A 20302-nucleotide genomic window follows, 5' to 3' on the forward strand; every position below is an offset into this window, starting at 1 on the left:
GATGTGAAGCATTCAGTATGCTGCACCCTGCAGAGACAAGCCTTGACATTGAAAGTTCAGATTAAAGCTATTTAACAACACATTTTACAAACGTTATACTTATCATCTGTCTTATTGATTTATGCAAAGATTGTTTTATTTCTATCCCAAATTGTAAAGTGCATGATTCCCTATTCTTGCAAGAATTACAATATACTTTATTTTTTTTTTACAGGACAAAATTATTTTGAGAGCGAATTTACATAATTACAAAATGTCTAAGAAGCATCTTATGAAGTCAGCTGTATTTGAGCATTTCAAAGTGACTCAAGATAATAAACATTGTGTGTGTCAGTGTATAAGTGACCCAGATGAAAACAAATGCTGTGATGCCAAAATCAGTGCATACTCAGGCCGTGGTAAAAATGCTCCTTCTAGAGCTTCCAATCTAAAAAGACATTTACAACGCTGCCACCCAGAAGTTTACAAAGCTGTGACTGAAAAAGATCACAGCAGCACCAAGAAACCAGAGACGAGCACTTCCTGCCAAGCAAAGGAGGAGGAAAGAGCATCTCAAACGTCAGTTACAAGATATTTTGTAAGTGACAAAATTACTGTAAGAATGACAGCAGATGTGTTTAAAAGACAGCTCATCCAGCTTGTTGTGAAGGACAGAGTATCATTATTATTTGCACGACCAGCTTTTACAGCTCTTAATGGAGAAATGGCTCGCAAACTTGGTGTTTCTCTGGAAAGAGAAAGTATTAGAAAATTAGTGATTGAAGAAGCCCTTAAGCAAATGGAAGATCTTAAAAAGACTCTCAAAAGACGCTTTGTATTTCTTAAAATGGATGCCTGCACATGTCACAGAGTGAACTATTTTGCCATCAACGTTCGATATGTTTGTGACAATAAAAAAAAATTGTTACAAAGACACTGGCAGTAAAAGATACTAGAGCTCATCACAGCAGCCAGTTTCTCCAGACCTTAGTGGAAAAAGTTCTGCAAAATTATGAACTCAAAAAAGAACAGGTTCTTGATATTGTAACTGATAATGCTTCAAACATGATAAGTGCAATTAAACTGATGAATGAGAATAATGAAGGTGAACAGCAGCTAGAAGAACATTTCACATTCAGTATGTTGGAGATGGAAGGCCAAAGTCCTGTTGCCATATCTGAGGAACAAACAGATTACTAGAGAAGAACAGCAAAATGATTCTTTACAATTAGATGATCTTGTTGAAGCTGCTTCACACCTCTTTCCTATTCATCACATGTGCTGTGTTGTGCACACGCTGCAGCTGGCAATAAGAGATAAGCCTGCAAGAGGAACATGCTGGAACTCTGATTAGCAAAGTGATGAAATTGGCTATTGCTGCCAGAACCCCTAAAATTGATTTCATCTTGAAGAGACGTGCTGGAAAAGGGGCAATTGTGGATCAAGCCACTCTGTGGGGCAGCACCTATTTAATGATTGAGCGATTGCTTGAGCTGAAACCTTTCCTTGTAGATATGGCCAACCCTCAGGTAACACTACATGAAGGTCAATGGACACAGGTGGGTGAATTGAAGGAATGGCTTCATCACCCATTTACAGTGACTAAAAAAGTTACAAGCTGAGAATTTAATTCCTGGCATTTTTATAAAGGAGTGGAAGAAATGTTGTTTTGCCTGTCCCAAAAGAGGAGGTTTAATCGCAGATGGCACTGCTGCTTCAATGAAATGGAAAGAGACACTGCAATTAAAAAATAAAATTCTTCTGGCAGCTGTTTGTGGACCCGAGTCATCATATGTTGCTGGATGATCAACAGCTTACTAAAGGAAAAGAAGCTTTGAGGCAGCAGTTAGGATGAGTGGGTTATAGGAAGGCCAAGAGCAAGAGGACTTGTGTCCTGCCAGTGCTGCTACTGCCGTTCCTTCATCCTCGTCAGATGAGGAGTTTGATTTCAACAAGTATTTGGACGACATGGACCCGGCAAAGCGATGCTGCAGGAAAAAAAAAAAAAAGATTCCACTCCCATAGAAAACAGATTGACCATATTTCAGCAAAATTTTTCACTTGCTCTCAAAGAAGTGGAAGAGTTTAGTAGTTCATCAAAACTGACTGTGCATGAGGCAATTCCTTTATACCCTGAAATTGTTAGAGGTGATGCCCAAGTGGTTACTGCTTTGCCACCAACCCAAGTTAGTGTTGAGAGGTTGTTCTCTAGCCTTAAAATAATTAGGTCAGATTTGAGGTCATATATAAAGGAGGATCTGATAGAGGCGAAACTATTTCTCAGAACAAATTCATAGACTGCACAAATGTTATTCAGTACGTTTTTGTTGAAAACTTTTTTTCCCACTTACAGCATAGTGTATAATAAACCGTAAATATGAAAAAGTATTTTTGCTCTAAAGTTGTTTTCCAATAAATATATTTTATGTTCTATCTAAATGGCTTGATTATTGTATCATAATAATGATTAAAAGTCTGATGTTACCATTTTACTACAGTAAATTTATCACTTAAACATGAGCCATGTATAAGGGAGTCTGAGTCGGTGTCATGGGAATTGAGGAGTCGGAGGTTTGGCTTACCGACTCCACAGCCCTGGTCATAACTTAAGTAAACAGATGAAAGATGTACTTCCCTTAGTAGATGTCCAAACTTATGGCCAAGCCTATGCATATTTTTCCTGACTGCACACAGCTGTGTCAGTACAACCATGCAAGTCACCAACACTCGGAGTACTGTTTAACCAAGTACAGAACTCGAGTCCATGTGAATTTACACAAGAGTACCTGTTCTTAAAACGTGTAGTCTCCTTAAGAGTACGATGACTGGTAACACCACATTAATACAGTATATCCTGGCAGAGAGAGCCACATACAGGGTCAATAGAGTGAGATTACCATTTGGTCTCCCTCGCATTTTTATGACTACAATATTAATCAACCACAGAGGCTTTTTAACAGCATTCCAGGGTTAGCTCAATCTTTAATTTCTAGGTGACAAACACACGTCATTTCAGACTAAAGGCCCCGTTTCACATAGCGAGATCGCTGATGTGTCACTGATTTTGTGACGCAACAGCGATCTCGCCACATGTGACACATAGTGGCAACCGGCCCCCCGCTCAGGGACGCAGGCTGGAATCTTTCAGAATAGCTGCTGTGTGACAACGTAGCAGCGATCCCTACCAGGTCGTATCGTTGTTGGGATCGCTGGTACATCGCTATGTGAAACGGGACCCTTAAGGGGCATTTACACTGGAAGATAATTGTGAAAGAGCATAGTTTAAAACTGTAGTTTCACGATCATAACAGGCTGCTGATCACTAAATGAAAAAACAACACTCTCGCTCATTGGGTGAAATGATCTTTTATGCAGCATAAAAGATCATCATTCTCGGCGGTGCATTGTCCTGTGTAAACAGGTCTAGGGCGGTTGATAATAATGGCAGCCTATAGATGTAGCCAATTTCACCTACACAAAAAGTGTTTGCCAAGTTATCTCACTTAAGTGGATTTAGATATGTTAATGTTGTTAAAAATTGACCAATCTCGTTAAGTGTGAAATTACACTTTTCTGTTTTTATGACACTCCAGTGTGGTGTTATCTGCATTCATTTAACCATGGCTAGATTTGTTTGCGCACTGAGCAATCTAGTGTAGTATATACAGATGCTTCTCACAAAATTAAAATATCCTCAAAAATTTACTTCAGTTCAATACAAAAAGTGAAACTCATATATAATCATTACAAACAGAGTGATCTATTACAAGTGTTTATTTCGGTTAATGTTGATGATTATGGCTTACAGCCAATGAAAACCCAAAAGTCATTATCTCAATAAAGTGGAATATTTATAACACCAGCTTGATAAAAGATTTTAAAATCTGAAATGTATGTTCATTAAATTCACTCAATACTTGGTATGGGCTCCTTTTGCATTAATTACTGTACCAATGCGGCGTGGCATTGAGGTGATCAGCCTGTGGCACTGCTGAGGTGTTATGGAAGCCCAGGTTGCTTTGATAACCTTCAGCTCGTCTGCATTGTTGGGTCTTGTGTCTCTCATCTTCCTCTTGACAATACCCCATAGATTCTCTATGGGGTAAAGGTCAGACAAGTTTGCTGGCCAATCAAGCACAGTGATACTGTTGTTTTTAAACCAGGTGTTGGTACTTTTGGCAATGTGGACAGGTGCCAAGTCCTGCTGGAGAATAAAATTTCCATCTACAAAAATCTTGTCAGCAGAGGGAAGCATGAAAGTGCTTTAAAATTTCCTGATAGACGGCTGCGCTGACTTTGGTCTTGATAAAACACAGTGGACCTACACCAGCAGATGACATGGCTCCCGAAACCATCATTGATTGTGGATACTTCACACTAGACCTCAAGCAGCTAGGATTGTGTGCATCTCTACTCTGACCCCAGACTCTGGGACCTTGATAATCAAATGAAATGCAAAATTTACTTTAATCTGAAAACAACACCTTGGACCACGAGCAACAGTCCGGTTCTTTTTCTACTTGGGCCAGGTAAGACACTTCTGGTGTTGTTTATTGGTCATGAGTGGCTTGACACAAGGAATGCGACACTTGTAGCCCATGTCCTAGATTCGTCTGTGTGTGGTGGCTCTTGAAGCAATGACACCAGCAGCAGTCCACTATTTGTCAATCTCTTAAAAATTTTTCAATGATTTTTTTTTAACCATCCTTTCAAGGCTGTGGTTACCCCGGTTCCACTCAACTTTCCATTAATATGCTTGGATACAGCACTCTGTGGACAGCCAGCTTCTTTAGCAATGACCTTTTGTGGCTTACGCTCCTTGTGGAGTGTGTCAATGACTGCCTTTTGGACACTTGTCAAGTCAGCAGTCTTCCCCATGATTGTGGAGCCTATTGAAACAGACTAAGGGACCTTTTTAAATGCTTAGGAAGTCTTTTCATGTGTTTTTTGTTAATTATTTAAATTTACAGAGATAATGACTTTTGGGTTTTTATTGGCTGTAAGCCATAATCAACATTAACAAAAATAAACACTTTAAATACATCATTCTGTTTGTAATGACTATATAATATATGAGTTTCACTTTTTGTATTGAAGAACTGAAATAAATTAACTTTTTCATGATATTCAAATTTTGTGAGAAGCACCTGTATATTGATCAGTGTGCATCGTTTACTTTGGTCTACCTGTGTAAGCAGGCAATCAAACGACCGCAGATCGTTAAAAGTTCACTGATTACCAGTAGTATCGTGCTGCCTGTCAGTATGTATAAATAGACCATAAGGATGGGTTCATATTAAGAAATTTGTAGACTGTAGATAGGGGAATATTTACTATTCTTTAGTCATTTAATAGTTTGTTTACACAGGCATACTGCGCTTAACAATGTACTCTGAATGATCAGTAATAGATTATTCAGTGCACATAGGCTGCAATTGTTTTCAGCTCTATTCTGCCAAGTAGGAGGATCTTTTGTGCAGAACAATAGATCATTTTAACAGATCAGGTGACTGGCAGCCTCTTCAAATTGAAAGATTGCAAAATGAGTGTTTGTAGAAATGCTTCTTCACAGTAATCTTTCAGTGTAAATGCAGCTTAATATTGTAAACTGGACAGTGTATTGCAGCTTGACCACTCTTAAGTCTCAAATTCTTTAACCCTATTATTTCTGGAATGTATAGCTTAGAAGAATAGTGATCTTGTCCCCAACTTGGATTCTGAATAAAATAAAATGTGCCATACTCACCTGTCCCCCCACCCCACATAGGCAGCATATGCCACACCGGTAATGATGACATTCACTTGTCACAGGCCTGTAATTGTCTGAAGCAGTCGGGAAACTTGAACAGCGCATCATTGGATATTAATGACATTACTTATGGCACCGATGCAGACCATGGAGCAGTCTCTGCCTGATCCATAGTAAAAAAAAAAAAAGTCCCAGGACGGAAAACTTCATTAATGCATGTATGTATTCATCAGATGTGTTTCATCCCATTCCAGAAACTTTGGGAGGGCTGAAACGAGTCCAATAATTTTCATTTGTTGAATAAATACAAACATTACCCAAGTTGCGAATGCCAGGATTCTTTGGGATTTTTTAAATATTGGTACTTCTATATTCGCCACTAGGAGTGGAGTGCCCATCATTTTGATTGATTACGCTGTATCCCCCATGACTGACAGCAGACGAAAAAGGCAAATATTGTAAATTTCACAGAATCTACAGCAGAGGCAAGAACATATTTAGCCTGAAAAATACCTTTGATGGAGCCATCGAATTACTATCATAGGGTCATTTTACCAAAAATAATAACGCAGCTTATTTGACAAAAGGTATTCAATACAAATAACCCATTTTACTTTATCTTTCAGTGCCATATTAAAATTTTTTTTAACCAATAATCAAATGTACCTGGATCACCATAATGATAATATCCTATGGGACACAAACCATTTTGGATGCAGTGATATTCACTGTAGTAAATGTTTTGCATTAACACTCAATTAAAGCAACGCCATCTCTAAAAGTCTATTAGACACGTCCAGGAACAGCAGTGTGGGAGCCTTTGAGCCTTACTTTCAAGTGGAGATGCGATCACAGTGGATGTCATGTAAGATTTAGCCTAAAGGCCCGTTACACTAAGCGAGATCGCTAGCGATATCGCTTAAGCGTCACCGATTTTGTGACGCAGCAGCGATATTGCTAGCGATATTGCTAAGTGTGATACTTACCTCCAACCTGCTCCCCCGCTGGTTATCGCTGATCGCGCGAGAACGTCCTGGACCGTTTCTTGTCGTCAGCTTCCTGCTGGGCTTCCTGCTGGCACTGACGAGTGACGCGTGGACGCGGGCGGGAGGACTTCTTCATCTCCGCGTCTGACAGGTAAGTAACGACCGCTGCTGCATCGCTGGTGAGATCTGCCTGTGTGGCAGCTCACTAGCGACCATTTAGCGATGCACCAGCGATCCTGACCGGGTCGTATCGTGGTTGGGATCGCTGGTACATCGCTAAATATGACGGTATCTTAAGTTCCCACAAAGAGTATTTGGTACTTTTTTCTGCAGTGTCTTTTCATATTTATAGAAATCTCGTGCCCACTGTTCTTAAAATCTGCATCATGTCAATTTCTCTTGTGATAAATATGAGTTTTATTTGGGGACTTTCACCATACACTTTAATGATGAGGAAAAACTGCAGGTAACTCAGCCATGCCCAGATCACTAAATGTCATCAACTTTAGGATACTGCACTATATATACACCAGAAAAGTGACAACGTTTTACTCCCTTATAGAAAGTTTAGTAAAAAATTACAGCTTAGAAAAGAATGTGTATATAAAGAACATGTTAGATAAGCGGAATAACTCAGAAGTAAAGATGGCCAGAGGTCAATTTACGCAATCTTTTCCCGGCAGCATGTTTATAAGATTTTGTGAAATCCCACCACAATATATTCAGCTAATTTTCCACCCGTAAAAGCCTGTATGTAAAATCTGCTGCATATAGAACATTTGGGAACATACAGTATGCCAAAAAAGAAATTGAAAGCTTAACAGCAAAGTTCGATAAGTACGGTATTTGCTTTAATGAGGCTTAAAAACAAAACAAAAAAAACCTCTGCTATTGCACTTATATTATCCTTGAAGGCAAATTCTCAGACAGTGTATTGCATGTTAACTAAATAGTCAAGGTATTAGAACGGTTCCTGAGGTGCATTCTGAGTAACAAATACGTGTTAAGGGATCATTAGATTGAAAGAATGATCTCTCTTGAAATCCCTTGCTATTCTTTTTACACGATGTGACAAAGCTGTGCTAACAAACAGGACTACTTCTACCCACTTCCTGTGCTCTTACCTTCATCTCCAATATCTTCTGAAAAGTCTCGGTGTTGCAATCAGCAAGGAGTTTGATGTAATTATCCACAAAAACAACAGAGTTCTCATGAGGAGCCATCACCACCTAAAGAGTCAGGAGACAGACATATACTGTTACACACATTGGCATTCCAAACACTATACTCACATCTTATTCTCTTTAACCATGACATTGGGAGATTATCTATGATCTTATTTCACACCTATACAGTATGCTGTATTCTCATCAAGCAGATGTAAAACGTAATTAGTAGCTTTATAATAATCAGAAGTCCAATCTTACTTCATAAAGTAATAAATTAAGTGTATAGGGCCAAGAATGAATTTCTATAAGGCAGTAGAACCAATATTAAGATGCTTTTCAAAGCTCCTAAAGGGATATAGGGAAAGCTCTTCTTCATTGATATGTGAGGCATTTATCATCCCCCTCCTTTCACACAACACTCTGTAAAAACATATTTACTATGTGTTGTCTGTCAGTGCTGCAATTTATACTATTTTATTCCAATGGTAGTAATACAATAGGAATTTAGAACAGTTAGTCCCTGGTTTTAGAACATAGGAGTTAAATTAACTCTATATTCTGCAAACATTCCCATAGATAGTCCGTGTCGAATCTAGTTTGTAGTATATGTTCCATATATAACTACACATAAGATATATATAAAAAAATGTCCTTCTCATCCCCCCCCCCCAATGGGGGTTGTCTTTTTTTGTCCTTCCTCATTCTCGGGTCTTCTACCAGAGGCCTGGAAGTTTGAGGGTTCTGCGCAGGATCTTAGCTGTTCCCAGCATTGGACTTTTCTGGACAGACAGTTCAGATGTTGCTACTGGGATTTGTTGTTGCCATTTTCGCAACTTAGGAGTCACTGCTCCAAGTGCTCCTATCACCACTGGAATCACTGCTACCTTCACCTTCCACATCTTCTCCAGTTCTCCTTTGAGGCCCTGGTATTTCTCCAGCTTCTCATATTCCTTCTTTCTGATGTTGCTGTCACTTGGCACTGCCACATCTATTATCATTGCTTTCTTCTGATCCTACTGTCAAAATGTCTGGTTGGTTAGCCAACACCTACTTGTCCATCTGGATCTTGAAGTCCCACAGGATTTTAGCCCTTTCATTCTCCACCACTTTCTCTGGGAAAGTGGGGTCTCCCACCTGGACTTAGCCCATATGCTGTGTAGCTGTTCCTGTATACAATTCCTGACATGTGCACTGCTGTGCTCCCATGAACAGCCCCTTACTGTTCGCTGCTGCTCTCTAAGCATATTCAGCAAGCAGAGCGTGGGAGCACTGCTTTACAAATCACCTTAAGCTCCACAGCATATCGCTGTATTGCCCTATCCCTATGGACTACACAGCGGCGTATTGAAAAAGACCCTTAGATAGGTCAAAACGTCCCAGAGTATAGTCGCTCAAAATCTTTTTTTTTCTGCTCGACAATTATGTTGTTGTCACCGAATGGAATAAAATTGTTATTTTTTGTATCATATGGAGAGAGTGTGGTGAATTTTATATTTCATGGACTTAGGGTCTGTGGTCCCATTACACCAGCACCTCGCTTTGTGACAGAGTGCAGGCCAATACTTTCTACTCGATGGTACATCCAATGCAGTGGCATGTCTAGCCATGGCGCTTAAAGTTCCTGTTCTTCCTTCCAGATCTGTTGTTGTTGCTGCCTTAGGCTTTCTCTCAGCAGCTCATCTTTTGGTGCCATTTTTCTGATGTATTCCTGGACACTCCTTGTTTTATCCGTGATGGTGGCTTGGATGCTTATCAAGCCTCGATCACCCTCCTTTCTGTTGGTATACAATCTTTTGGTGCTAGACTTAGGGTGGAGACCTCCATGCATTGTGAAGAGCTTTCGTGTCTTCACATCTGCAGCTTCCATCTCTTCTTTTGGCACCACACCATGCCAGCAGGGTACATGATATCTGGCAGGGCATATGTATTGATGGCGTGGACTTTATTCTTCCCATTGAGCTGGCTCTTCAGGACCTGTCTTAGCCTTTGATGGTATTTGGATGTTGCTGCTTTCCTTGCCTCTTCCTCATGGTGACCGCATCCCTGTGGGATGCTGAAGTAATTGTATTAGGTCTGTACATCTGCTATGTGCCCTGCTGGTAATTCCACTCCATCAATCTTGACTACCTTGCCTCTCTATTACCGACCGGTCACAGTTCTCCAGTCCAAAGGACATCCCGATGTCTTCACTGTAGATCCTTGTCACGTGGATCAGTGAATTGATATTTCGTTCATTTTTCGCATACAACTTGACGTCATCCATGTAGAGGAGGTGGCAAATGGTGCTTCCACTCTTGAACTTGTAGCCATAGCCAGACCTGTAATTATCTGACTGAGGGGGTTCAAACCTATGCAGAACAGCAATGGGGACAGTGCATCGCCTTGGTATATGCCGCATTTGATGGCCACTTGTGCTAGCTGTCTCAACGTCACATCAGAACCTGCAGTTCGGCACAGTGCAAGAGGTCTGAAGATTCCATTACGAGCAGTGAAGGATCAGAAGATGAGATGAGTAGTGGACGAGTGCCAGTTGATGGCCCATTATAGTTCAGAAAAACGGTGGCCAACTAATTTTCATTAGTTGGTATTAAGTAAATTAAAATTACTTTTGTCCGTTTCAAGTTATCTTTGTGACCATTGTGGCTTTTTCCTAAGTTAACAGTAGGGTACCAACAATTTTGCCCATATTTGTAGAATTGAATATACAAACACAAACATACAGTATATTTAATATTAAAAGGAACATATTTTGACATTCTAAACAAAGTAAAATTGTACTTACTGTAAATATGTCTTACAAGTACCGAAGCTTCCTCAAATCTAACGAAGTGCATCTGCAATAATGTATAATGCATAGAAATCTAAAACCCTATCTATTCAATAATTATCTCTAATGCACCCAACACACATTCAGAAATGTGTTTACTTACTAAAACAGCACCGATATAATAACAGGAAAAGCTTTATTGACAACAACATAAATTTAAAAACATGTAAAAACAAAAAGGGAATACAATCCCCCTGACGAAGCAGTCTTGATACGGCGACACGCGTTGGGTTTCCTCCCTTCTGCCGTCCTGTCTATACTGTTGCCTTGGTATGGACCTTTCATGCATTTCATTATACCTGTTTCACATGTGAGCTGTTGCTTCTAACCGTGAGAGGGCTGCCATTCACTGGGCATACTTGGCTGTTTTTCAACAGCGTTTTTTGCCTGATATCTCATTGCCACTTATTTATGTGGCGTCTTTCATGCAGATCCACATTAGTGTGGTTTTCACTTGGTATTATCATGGCCTCTTGAATAATATCTGCCTGTTTGATACTTTATTACCACTCATTTAAGTGGTTTTATGTGTGCAGCTCAGCATCCAGTGCGGTTATTTATTTATTCATCTTTATGGGATTGAACCATTTTTTGCACATGTTGTGCGCTGGTCTATATATATTTTTTCTGGACCTTCATCTCAAGTATTGTGGATGTTATATATTCTACCAGACTATGTGGCACTTCAGCTGTGATTGACATGAGATCCATGGTATTTTTCCACGTGAAGGCTATTTTATTGTTTGAGTCTCCAGCATTAGGGCGATTTGATTAGGATTGTGCGCCATTAGGTGCTCTTTGGTGTAATTATATATTTACATCTATCATATGGATACACCTTATTGTGGATGTTTTTCCTTTTTTTGTTCCTTTATTTATGCTGATGATATATGCATGGGACTCAATTAATTATTGTATTGATCAGGACCAACAGGGGGATTGTATTCCCTTTCTGTTTTTACATGTTTTTAAATTTATGTTGTTGTCAATAAAGCTTTTCCTGTTATTACTATATATATCAGTGGTGTGCATTTTTATGTGGTCTTTCCTTTTTTGTTGCATCAACTCTTCATGTGACCATTTGCACCCCCGACATTATTTCATTGAGTATTTGCAGTGCGCCCTTATATTCTTTTTCCAGTTACTACTAAAACAGGACTTATAATAAGAAGCCCACATGTCTTGCTAATATTTCTGAGAGATATATATATATATATATATATACACACACACACATACACACACACACACATACATACATACACACACAGTACAGACCAAAAGTTTGGACACGCATTCTCATTCAAAGAGTTTTCTTTATTTTCATGACTATGAAAATTGTAGATTCACTCTGAAGGCATCAAAACTATGAATTAACACATGTGGAATTATATAATTAACAAAACAGTGTGAAACAACTGAAAATATGCCTTATATTCTAGTTTCTTCAAAGTAGCCACCTTTTGCTTTGATTACTGCTTTGCAATCTTTTGGCATTCTCTTGATGGGCTTCAAAAGGTAGTAACCTGAATTGGTCTTCCAACAGTCTTGAAGGCGTTCCTAGAGATGCTTAGCACTTATTGGCCCTTTTGCCTTCACTCTGCGGTCCAGCTCACCCGAAACAATCTCGATTGGGTTCAGGTCTGTTGACTGTGGAGGACAGGTCATCCGGCGTAGCACTCCATCACTCTCCTCCTTGGTCAAGTATCCCTTACACAGCCTGGAGGTGTGTTTGGGGTCATTGTCCTGTTGAAAAATATATGATGGTCCAACTAAACGCAAACCGGATGGAATAGCATGCCGCTGCAAGATGCTGTGGTAGCCATGCTGGTTCAGTATGCGTTCAATTTTGAATAAATCCCCAACAGTGTCACCAGCAAAGCACCCCTACACCATCACACTTCCTCCTCAATGCTTCACAGTGGGAACCAGGCATGTAGAGTCTATCCGTTCACCTTTTCTGCGTCGCACAAAGACACGGTGGTTGGAATCAAAGATCTCAAATTTGGACTCATCAGACCAAAGCACAGATTTCCACTGGTCTAATGTCCATTCCTTGTGTTCTTTAGCCCAAACAAGTCTCTTCTTCTTGTTGCCTGTCCTTAGCAGTGGTTTTCTAGCAGCTATTTAACCATGAAGGCCTGCTGCACAAAGTCTCCTCTTAACAGTTGTTGTAGAGATGTGTCTGCTGCTAGAACTCTGTGTGGCATTGACCTGGTCTCTAATCTGAGCTGCTGCTAACCTGCGATTTCTGACGCTGGTGACTTGGATGAACTTATCCTCCGCAGCAGAGGTGACTCTTGGTCTTCCTTTCCTGGGGCGGTCCTCATGTGAGCCAGTTTCTTTGTAGCGCTTGATGGTTTTTGCCACTGCACTTGGGGACACTTTCAAAGTTTTCCCAATTTTTCAGACTGACTGACCTTCATTTCTTAAAGTAATGATGGCTACTCGTTTTCTTTACCTAGCTGCTTTTTTCTTGCCATAATACAAAATTCTAACAGTCTATTCAGTAGGACTATCAGCTGTGTATCCACCAGACTTCTGCACAACACAACTGATGGTCCCAACCCCATTTATAAGGCAAGAAATCCCACTTATTAAACCTGACAGGGCACACCTGTGAAGTGAAAACCATTTCCGGTGACTACCTCTTGAAGCTCATCAAGGGAATGCCAAGAGTGTGCAAAGCAGTAATCAAAGCAAAAGGTGGCTACTTTGAAGAACCTAGAATATAAGACATATTTTCAGTTGTTTCACACTTTTTTTGTTAATTATATAATTCCACGTGTTAATTCATATAATTCATAGTTTTGATGCCTTCAGAGTGAATCTACAATTTTCATAGTCATGAAAATTAAGAAAACTCTTTGAATGAGAAGGTATGTCCAAACTTTTAATCTGTACTATATATATATATATATATATATATATATATATATATATATATATATATATTATATATACACACACACACACACACACACACACACACACACACACACTACCGTTCAAAAGTTTAGGGTCCCTTAGAAATTTCCTTATTTTTGAAAGAAAAGCACATTTTTTTTCCAATGAAGCTAACATTAATTGATTCAGAAGTACACTCTATACATTGTTAATGTGGTAAATGACTATTCTAGCTGCAAACGTCTTGTTAGTAATGCAATATCGTCATAGGTGTATAGAGGCCCATTTCCAACAACCATCACTCCAGTGTTCTTATGGTACTTTGTGTTTGCTAACTGTGTAAGAAGGCTAATGGAAGGTTAGTATACCCTTGAAAACCCTTGTGCAAGTATGTTAGCACAGCTGAAAACAGTTTGGCTGATTAGAGAAGCTATAAACCTGACCTTCCTTTGAGCTAGTTGAGACTATGGAGCATTACATTTGTTGGCTCCATTAAACTCTCAAAATGGCCAGAAAAAAAGAACTTTCTTGTGAAACTCGACAGTCTATTCTTGTTCTTAAAAATGAGGAATGAAGGCTATTCCATACGAGAAATTGCCAAGAAACTGAAGATTTCTTACAACGGTGTGTACTACTCCCTTTAGAGGAGAGCACAAACAGACTCTAACAGAGTAGAAAGTGAAGTGGGAGGCGCCGTTGCACAACTGAGCAACAAGACAAGTACATTAGTGTGTGTAGTTTGAGAAATCGACACCTCACAGGTCCTCAATTGGCAGCTTCATTAAATAGTACACGCAAAACGCCAGTGTCAACGTCTACAGTAATGAGGCGACTCCGGATGCTGGCCTTCAGGGCAAAGTGGCAAAGAAAAAGCCATATCTGAAACTGGGTAATAAAATGAAAATATTAATATGGGCAAAAGAACACAGACATTGGACAGAGGAAGATTGGAAAAAAGTGTTATGGACAGATGAATCCAAGTTTGAGGTGTTTGGATCACACAGAAGAACATTTGTGAGATGCAGAACAACTGAAAAGATGCTGGAAGAGTGCCGGACGCCATCTGTCAAGCATGGTGGAGGTAATGTGATGGTCTGGGGTTGCTTTGGTGCTGGTAAAGTGGGAGATTTGTACAAGGTAAAAGGGATTTTGAATAAGGAAGGTTTTCACTCCATTTTGCAACGCTATGCCATACCCTGTGGACAGTGCTCGATTGGAGCCAATTTCATCCTACAACAGGAGAATGACCCAAAGCACACCTTCAAATTATGCAAGAACTATTTAGGGAAGAAGAAGGAAGCTGGTATTCTATCTGTAATGGAGTGGCCAGCGCAGTCACCAGACCTCAACTCCATTGAGCCATTGTGGGAGCAGCTTGACCGTATGGTACGCAAAAAGTGCCCATCAAGCCAAACCAACTTGTGGAGCGCCTTCTATAAGCCTGGGGTGAAATTTCTCCAGATTACTACAGAAAACTAACTACTAGAATGCCAAAGGTCTGCAATGCTGTAATTGCTGCAAAGGGAGCATGCTTTGATGAAAGCAAAGTATGAAGGAGAAAATTATTTCATATAAAAATCTTCTTTTCGAACCTTGTCAATGCCTGGACTAGATTTTAAATTCATTTGGCAACTCATTTGATTAATAAAAGTGTGAGTTTTCACGGTAAACACAAAATTGTCTGGGTGACTCCAAAACTTAGAACGGTAGAGTATATCATATTATATATATATATATATATATATACACACACACACACACACACATACATACACACACCTTCACAGAGTACACTCTTATAGTAGATTACATGGGGGATCAGACAAAAATTTGTAAGGGGTTTGGTACTTAAAATGTAAGAGACTGGAAGATCCAAATGCTTCTGACCAGTTAAACCTCTGGGCTTAAGGCCAAACTTAAACTTGGAATGTGCAGCAGAGGAGCTGCCAAGCAGACTGCACAGCTTCCAGAAAACCCCAAAGAGCATTCCAACTCCCCAGGGATATTTTGTGGCTTCTGGAAGGACACAAAAACTATACACAGCATTATTTCTGCCATACTGTAAGTTGAAACATATACCGTAATAAACAACTTCTAGCTTTGTATGTTTAACTGAAAAGAAAAATTAAATTTACCTTCATTAATTTACAAGTGCAATAAAGGATGGATGCTTACACCTTTACTATTATTGTACACAAACACAGAATTAACATATACCCCGCTATAAGTAATAAGAGCAACAGTGCATATAAATAACACAGGGTACTTTGTAAACACTGGTTTTGATCAAATAAAAGTAAAAGCCATCCCACCAGTGCCAAGGTGTACCCAGTCAGAACGAACCTCTAATTTTAAAACCATACCATGTGTCAAAAATGAAAATGTTAATAAGGGCCGAGCAGGATCGGGGCCCACCCAGCTTGCATGCACTGAGTGCAAAAACCTATAGCAAAACCAAAATAAATGAACTGGAGTATAAGTTGGTATACATGCAACGTGTAGGAGAATATTCACAGTCATTAAACACACAAAAAGAACATATTTATTCATACCGGGTTCATTTTTGATACATTATAAGGTTTTAATACTAGAGGTTGGGAACATCCCGACTGGGTAGTCCTTGGCGCCGGTGGGATGGCTTTTACGCTGTTTTTTAATTCAAAACCAGAGTTTAACAAGTAGTCAATGTCATTTTTATGGACTACTGCTTTTTATTTATAGCAGAGTTTATGTTCATTTTGTTTCTGTCAGATTTTGTCTGTTCGGTTTTATTACTGCACACGCTAATAAGGATTTCCTTCATCAAATTGTAGTAGCAAACATTCAGAGGACAGCAATTTATAAGCTACAAATGACAAATACAACACAAAGAAGAAAATCTGTTTATGCACTATAAGTTCACACTAGCGTTTGGATTTGTGTTTCCTGTTCTATTATAGGAACAGAAAATCGGAACTCCTTCAAGAAACAGATCCTGCCTATGACGAACATAAACGGTGCCAAACCGACTTCATTAACTATAACGGAAGCTCAGATGCAAGTGTGACCCTAGACCAAGTAAATAAATTATCTTATGAAGAAACATGGCCCCCTCATTTATGGCTGTAGACCAATCAGTCACAAATCATCTATGTGTACTTCCCAACCGTAAGAAACACACATACAGATCAACAGTCGGAGTGACATTAAATAGCCAGAAAGTACAGTAACTTAATGGAAATCTGTCTAGGTCTTGTAGTTTTAGAGCATCTGGCCCACTATCTGATGCGTAGATTGTGTGGAAGGCGCTCGCTCAATGCACTGCATGCACGCTAAAGTCCTTGGTATCCATGAGCTGCCGCCTAACCCTAACATACGCTTCCAATTGACAGCTTTCTTCCTATGCACAATTATTGGGAGGAAGCAATCAATGACAGAAGAGCAGGGATAGCCCCCTAATATTACCAAGGCAGCGCTGCATTTGAAGTGCAAGATTCAAGATTAAAGGGAACCTGTCACCAAGTTTGACCGAGATACGTTACAGCCATCACTTTCAGGCCTGATATTCAGCATTATATAATGACGTGTATACGTATATAAGCCCATAACCCAACCTGTAAGAGAAGAAAAATAACTTTTATTATACTAACCTGTGGGGTGGTCCGGTCTGAGGGGTGTCGCAGGTCTTGGTCTGGCGCCTCCCATCTTCCTTCTTTGTTTGTGACGCGTCTCTGTGTCATCCACACAGTCTCCTCGGCACCGCGCTCCTGCACAGGCATACTTCTCTGCCCTGTTGAGGGAAGAGCAAAGTACTGCAGTACTTTGCTCTGCCCTTAACAGGGCAGAGAAGTAAGCCTGCTCAGGAGCGCAATGCCAAGACGCATGATCCACATGAACCAAGAAAGAGGATGGCATGGCAAGTAGATGGGAGGTGCCGGACCAAGACGAGCGACACCCCTTGGATTGGACCGCCCTGAAGTTTAGTATAATAAAAGGTATTTTTCTTCTCTTACAAGTCGGGTTAGGGGCAAATATACAACATTATAGAATGCTGTATATCAGGCCCCAAAGGTGGTGACTAACTCATATTGGCCAAACCTGGTGACAGGTTCCCCTTAAGGCTCTTTAAAGGAATGGGCACATGTTGAGTTATTTGCAGAAGATTTCTGTAATAACCCTGCTGGCATCCCTGCATGGCCTCCCATACCACACACACCAACTGACTCACTGCTGCAGGTCATGCTGTGATTTCTGTCTGCTGCCAGCTCCATGTGTGCCTCTTGCTTCCTGCCTGCTCTCTGCATGTTTCCTGGCTGTGTGCATAGGAGGGCGGCGCCAGAACTCTCTGGTTCTTATGGAATCAGGGTGCACCTGTCTAATGTGTCCCTGGCCAATTACCAAGAGGCCTCTAGTATTCAGGGCAGCTCCACCCGGTGGTAGCTGCCTGAGCAAAGCTTTAACTCAGTTAGTGTCTTGCTACTGAGTAAGCCAGGTCCTGTCCTATGTTTCGCCTTCTCTGGAGGCTTTATTCCTAGTCTCTGTACCTTGCCTAGTATCTCTGTCTGCCCTCCAGGAGGCAGAATATCCTGGTCCCTGTGCTATTACTCCTTGCTTTGTCTTATCCTGGTCTCTGTGTCTTTGTTCTAGCCTTGTCTTGTACCTATTCTCTCTGCCCACCAGGAGGCAGTACATCCTGGTTCCTGTGTCCATGGTCCTTTACCTTGTCTTGCACCGTTACCTTGTCTGAACTCTGTCCTACCTCTGCCTGTCAGTCTTCTTGTCTGTGGTTCCTTTCCCTGCTGTATCTTTCCTGGTGTCCTCTCTGGTTGCTTGTGCTCCGTACTCTAGCGATTCTGCTCTGTTCTGCTTCGGCTGCTGCAGAACCTCTTGCTGCTCTCCAGCTCTTCTCCACAGCCTTGCGGTTCTCCTCCTAGTGTGAACAGGTCCAAACCTGTTTCTTCATACTCCACTCCTTCCTGCCTGTATCCGTACTTGCACCTCCTGTGTTAACAGGTCCAAAACTGTTCTGTCATACTCCACTCCTTTCTGCCTGTTCCAGTACCTGCACCTGATGTGTGAACAAGTCTCTACCTGTCCCTTGATTCACCGTTCCTTACTGCGTGTACCAGTACCTGCACCCACTGTGTTTACACGTCTACCTGTTCCTTCATATACCGTGCCAGCCTGCCCTGTGTCTTTGCCGTGCCAGCCTGCCCTGTGTCTCAGCCGTGCCAGCCTGCCCGTGTCTCAGCCGTGCCCGCCTGCCAGTGTCTCAGCCGTGCCCGCCTGCCAGTGTCTCAGCCGTGCCCGCCTTCCAGTGTCTCAGCCGTGCCCGCCTGCCAGTGTCTCAGCCGTGCCCGCCTGCTAGTGTCTCAGCCGTGCCCGCCTGCCAGTGTCTCAGCCGTGCCCGCCTGCCAGTGTCTCAGCCATGCACGCCCGCCAGTGCCTGAGCCGTGCCTGCCAGTGCCTCAGCCGTGCCCACCAGTGCCTCAGCAGTGCCCACCTGCCAGTGTTTTAGACGTGCCCACCTGTGTCTCTGCTGAGTCTGTTCACTACTCGTGCCTGTCGCCAGTACCGTCTCCCCAAGTGGGATCAGCAGCCACAGCCAGACACCACCCTGGAGTGGCACCAGGCAGATGTCTGCCGCACAAGCCTGTCCTTGCCATCAGAGGCTCCAGTGAAAACAAAGGCAGCTGTCTTAGTCAGGCCCCTTCCAGGGTAGTCTGGTTTGTGGCACAGTGGGGCCACAACCCCCTGGCTCACGCCCACCAGTCAGGTCGTGAGGGTGACAATTTCTTGGCAGCAAAAACCAGAGTGTGGAAAGAAAAACTGTGTAAAATGCACACATTTTTAGGTCTTTTTTACTTGAGCTCTTTTCCCCTTTTATTTAAATTGGTGAAAAATACTGCAAAAATTCTGAAAGATTGACATGCTACAGATTTGAAAAAAAAAATACACTTTGATAGTTAAAATCCACAAGATAACAAAGAACAGAACATGCATGAGAATTCAGAAATCTTATTCACTTTACTAGTACGGTAAATGATGCATTTACTTCTCCTGAAAAAAAGTGGAAAAAACTTGTGTGAATAAGCCCCAAAACTACAGTTCAGACAGGCTGAAGTCAGCGGCATAAAGCCCATTTTATCGAACCCAAAGAGGGTTCCTATGGTGCGGTCTTCCTTGTAAATATTTTAGCTTACATTTTTTTTGCACGACTGGACAATAAATGACTATTTTTATTTTAGGACTGCTGTACATTTTATTAGGCAGTATTATAAAAGTAGGATCTGTGACTTAAGTGTTGACTAATAGGTTATTTATGTTGTGTGACATCACAATACAGTGATGACATCACTACTTGCCAAATTTATATATGCAGACTTTATGGCATTTCATAAAAGTACTCTCAAATGTGATTACCAGTGTCTACAACTGAAGATGATTAATATAGAAATAACTTTGTGTGTAAATCATCAGACGCTGAGACTTTTATAGTAATGAGGAATGTCACAGAGGGAGACGTACCATGACCACAGATATGCTTACTGTTGGAGGGCTTAAAACGATGAATCAGAAAGCTGTGATTCATCATGTTTTCACTGTTGTTCAGCATTCAGTTCCTTTGTCCCGCTCTGGTGCTAAGCGCGTAGTGTGAAACGTGTAAGGGTCCCGTTTCACATAGCGACTCACCAGCGATCCCGAC

At 41.1% G+C, this 20302-nt stretch overlaps 1 protein-coding gene across 2 annotated transcripts in view; it reads right to left on the bottom strand.

The window, feature by feature from the left end:
- The window catches only part of VPS53 (VPS53 subunit of GARP complex), a 342581-nt gene that overhangs the window by 28368 nt on the left and 293911 nt on the right, over positions 1–20302 (bottom strand). For both annotated transcript variants that reach the window (XM_073574532.1, XM_073574523.1), the window contains one exon: positions 7839–7943. In XM_073574532.1, coding sequence (XP_073430633.1) covers positions 7839–7943 — 105 coding nt within the window. The remainder of the gene's footprint in view (positions 1–7838; positions 7944–20302) is intronic.

The sequence above is a fragment of the Dendrobates tinctorius genome, unplaced genomic scaffold (genome assembly GCF_039654945.1).
Source record: "Dendrobates tinctorius isolate UK_male_01 unplaced genomic scaffold, ASM3965494v1 ptg000007l, whole genome shotgun sequence".
Taxonomy (NCBI): domain Eukaryota; kingdom Metazoa; phylum Chordata; class Amphibia; order Anura; family Dendrobatidae; genus Dendrobates; species Dendrobates tinctorius.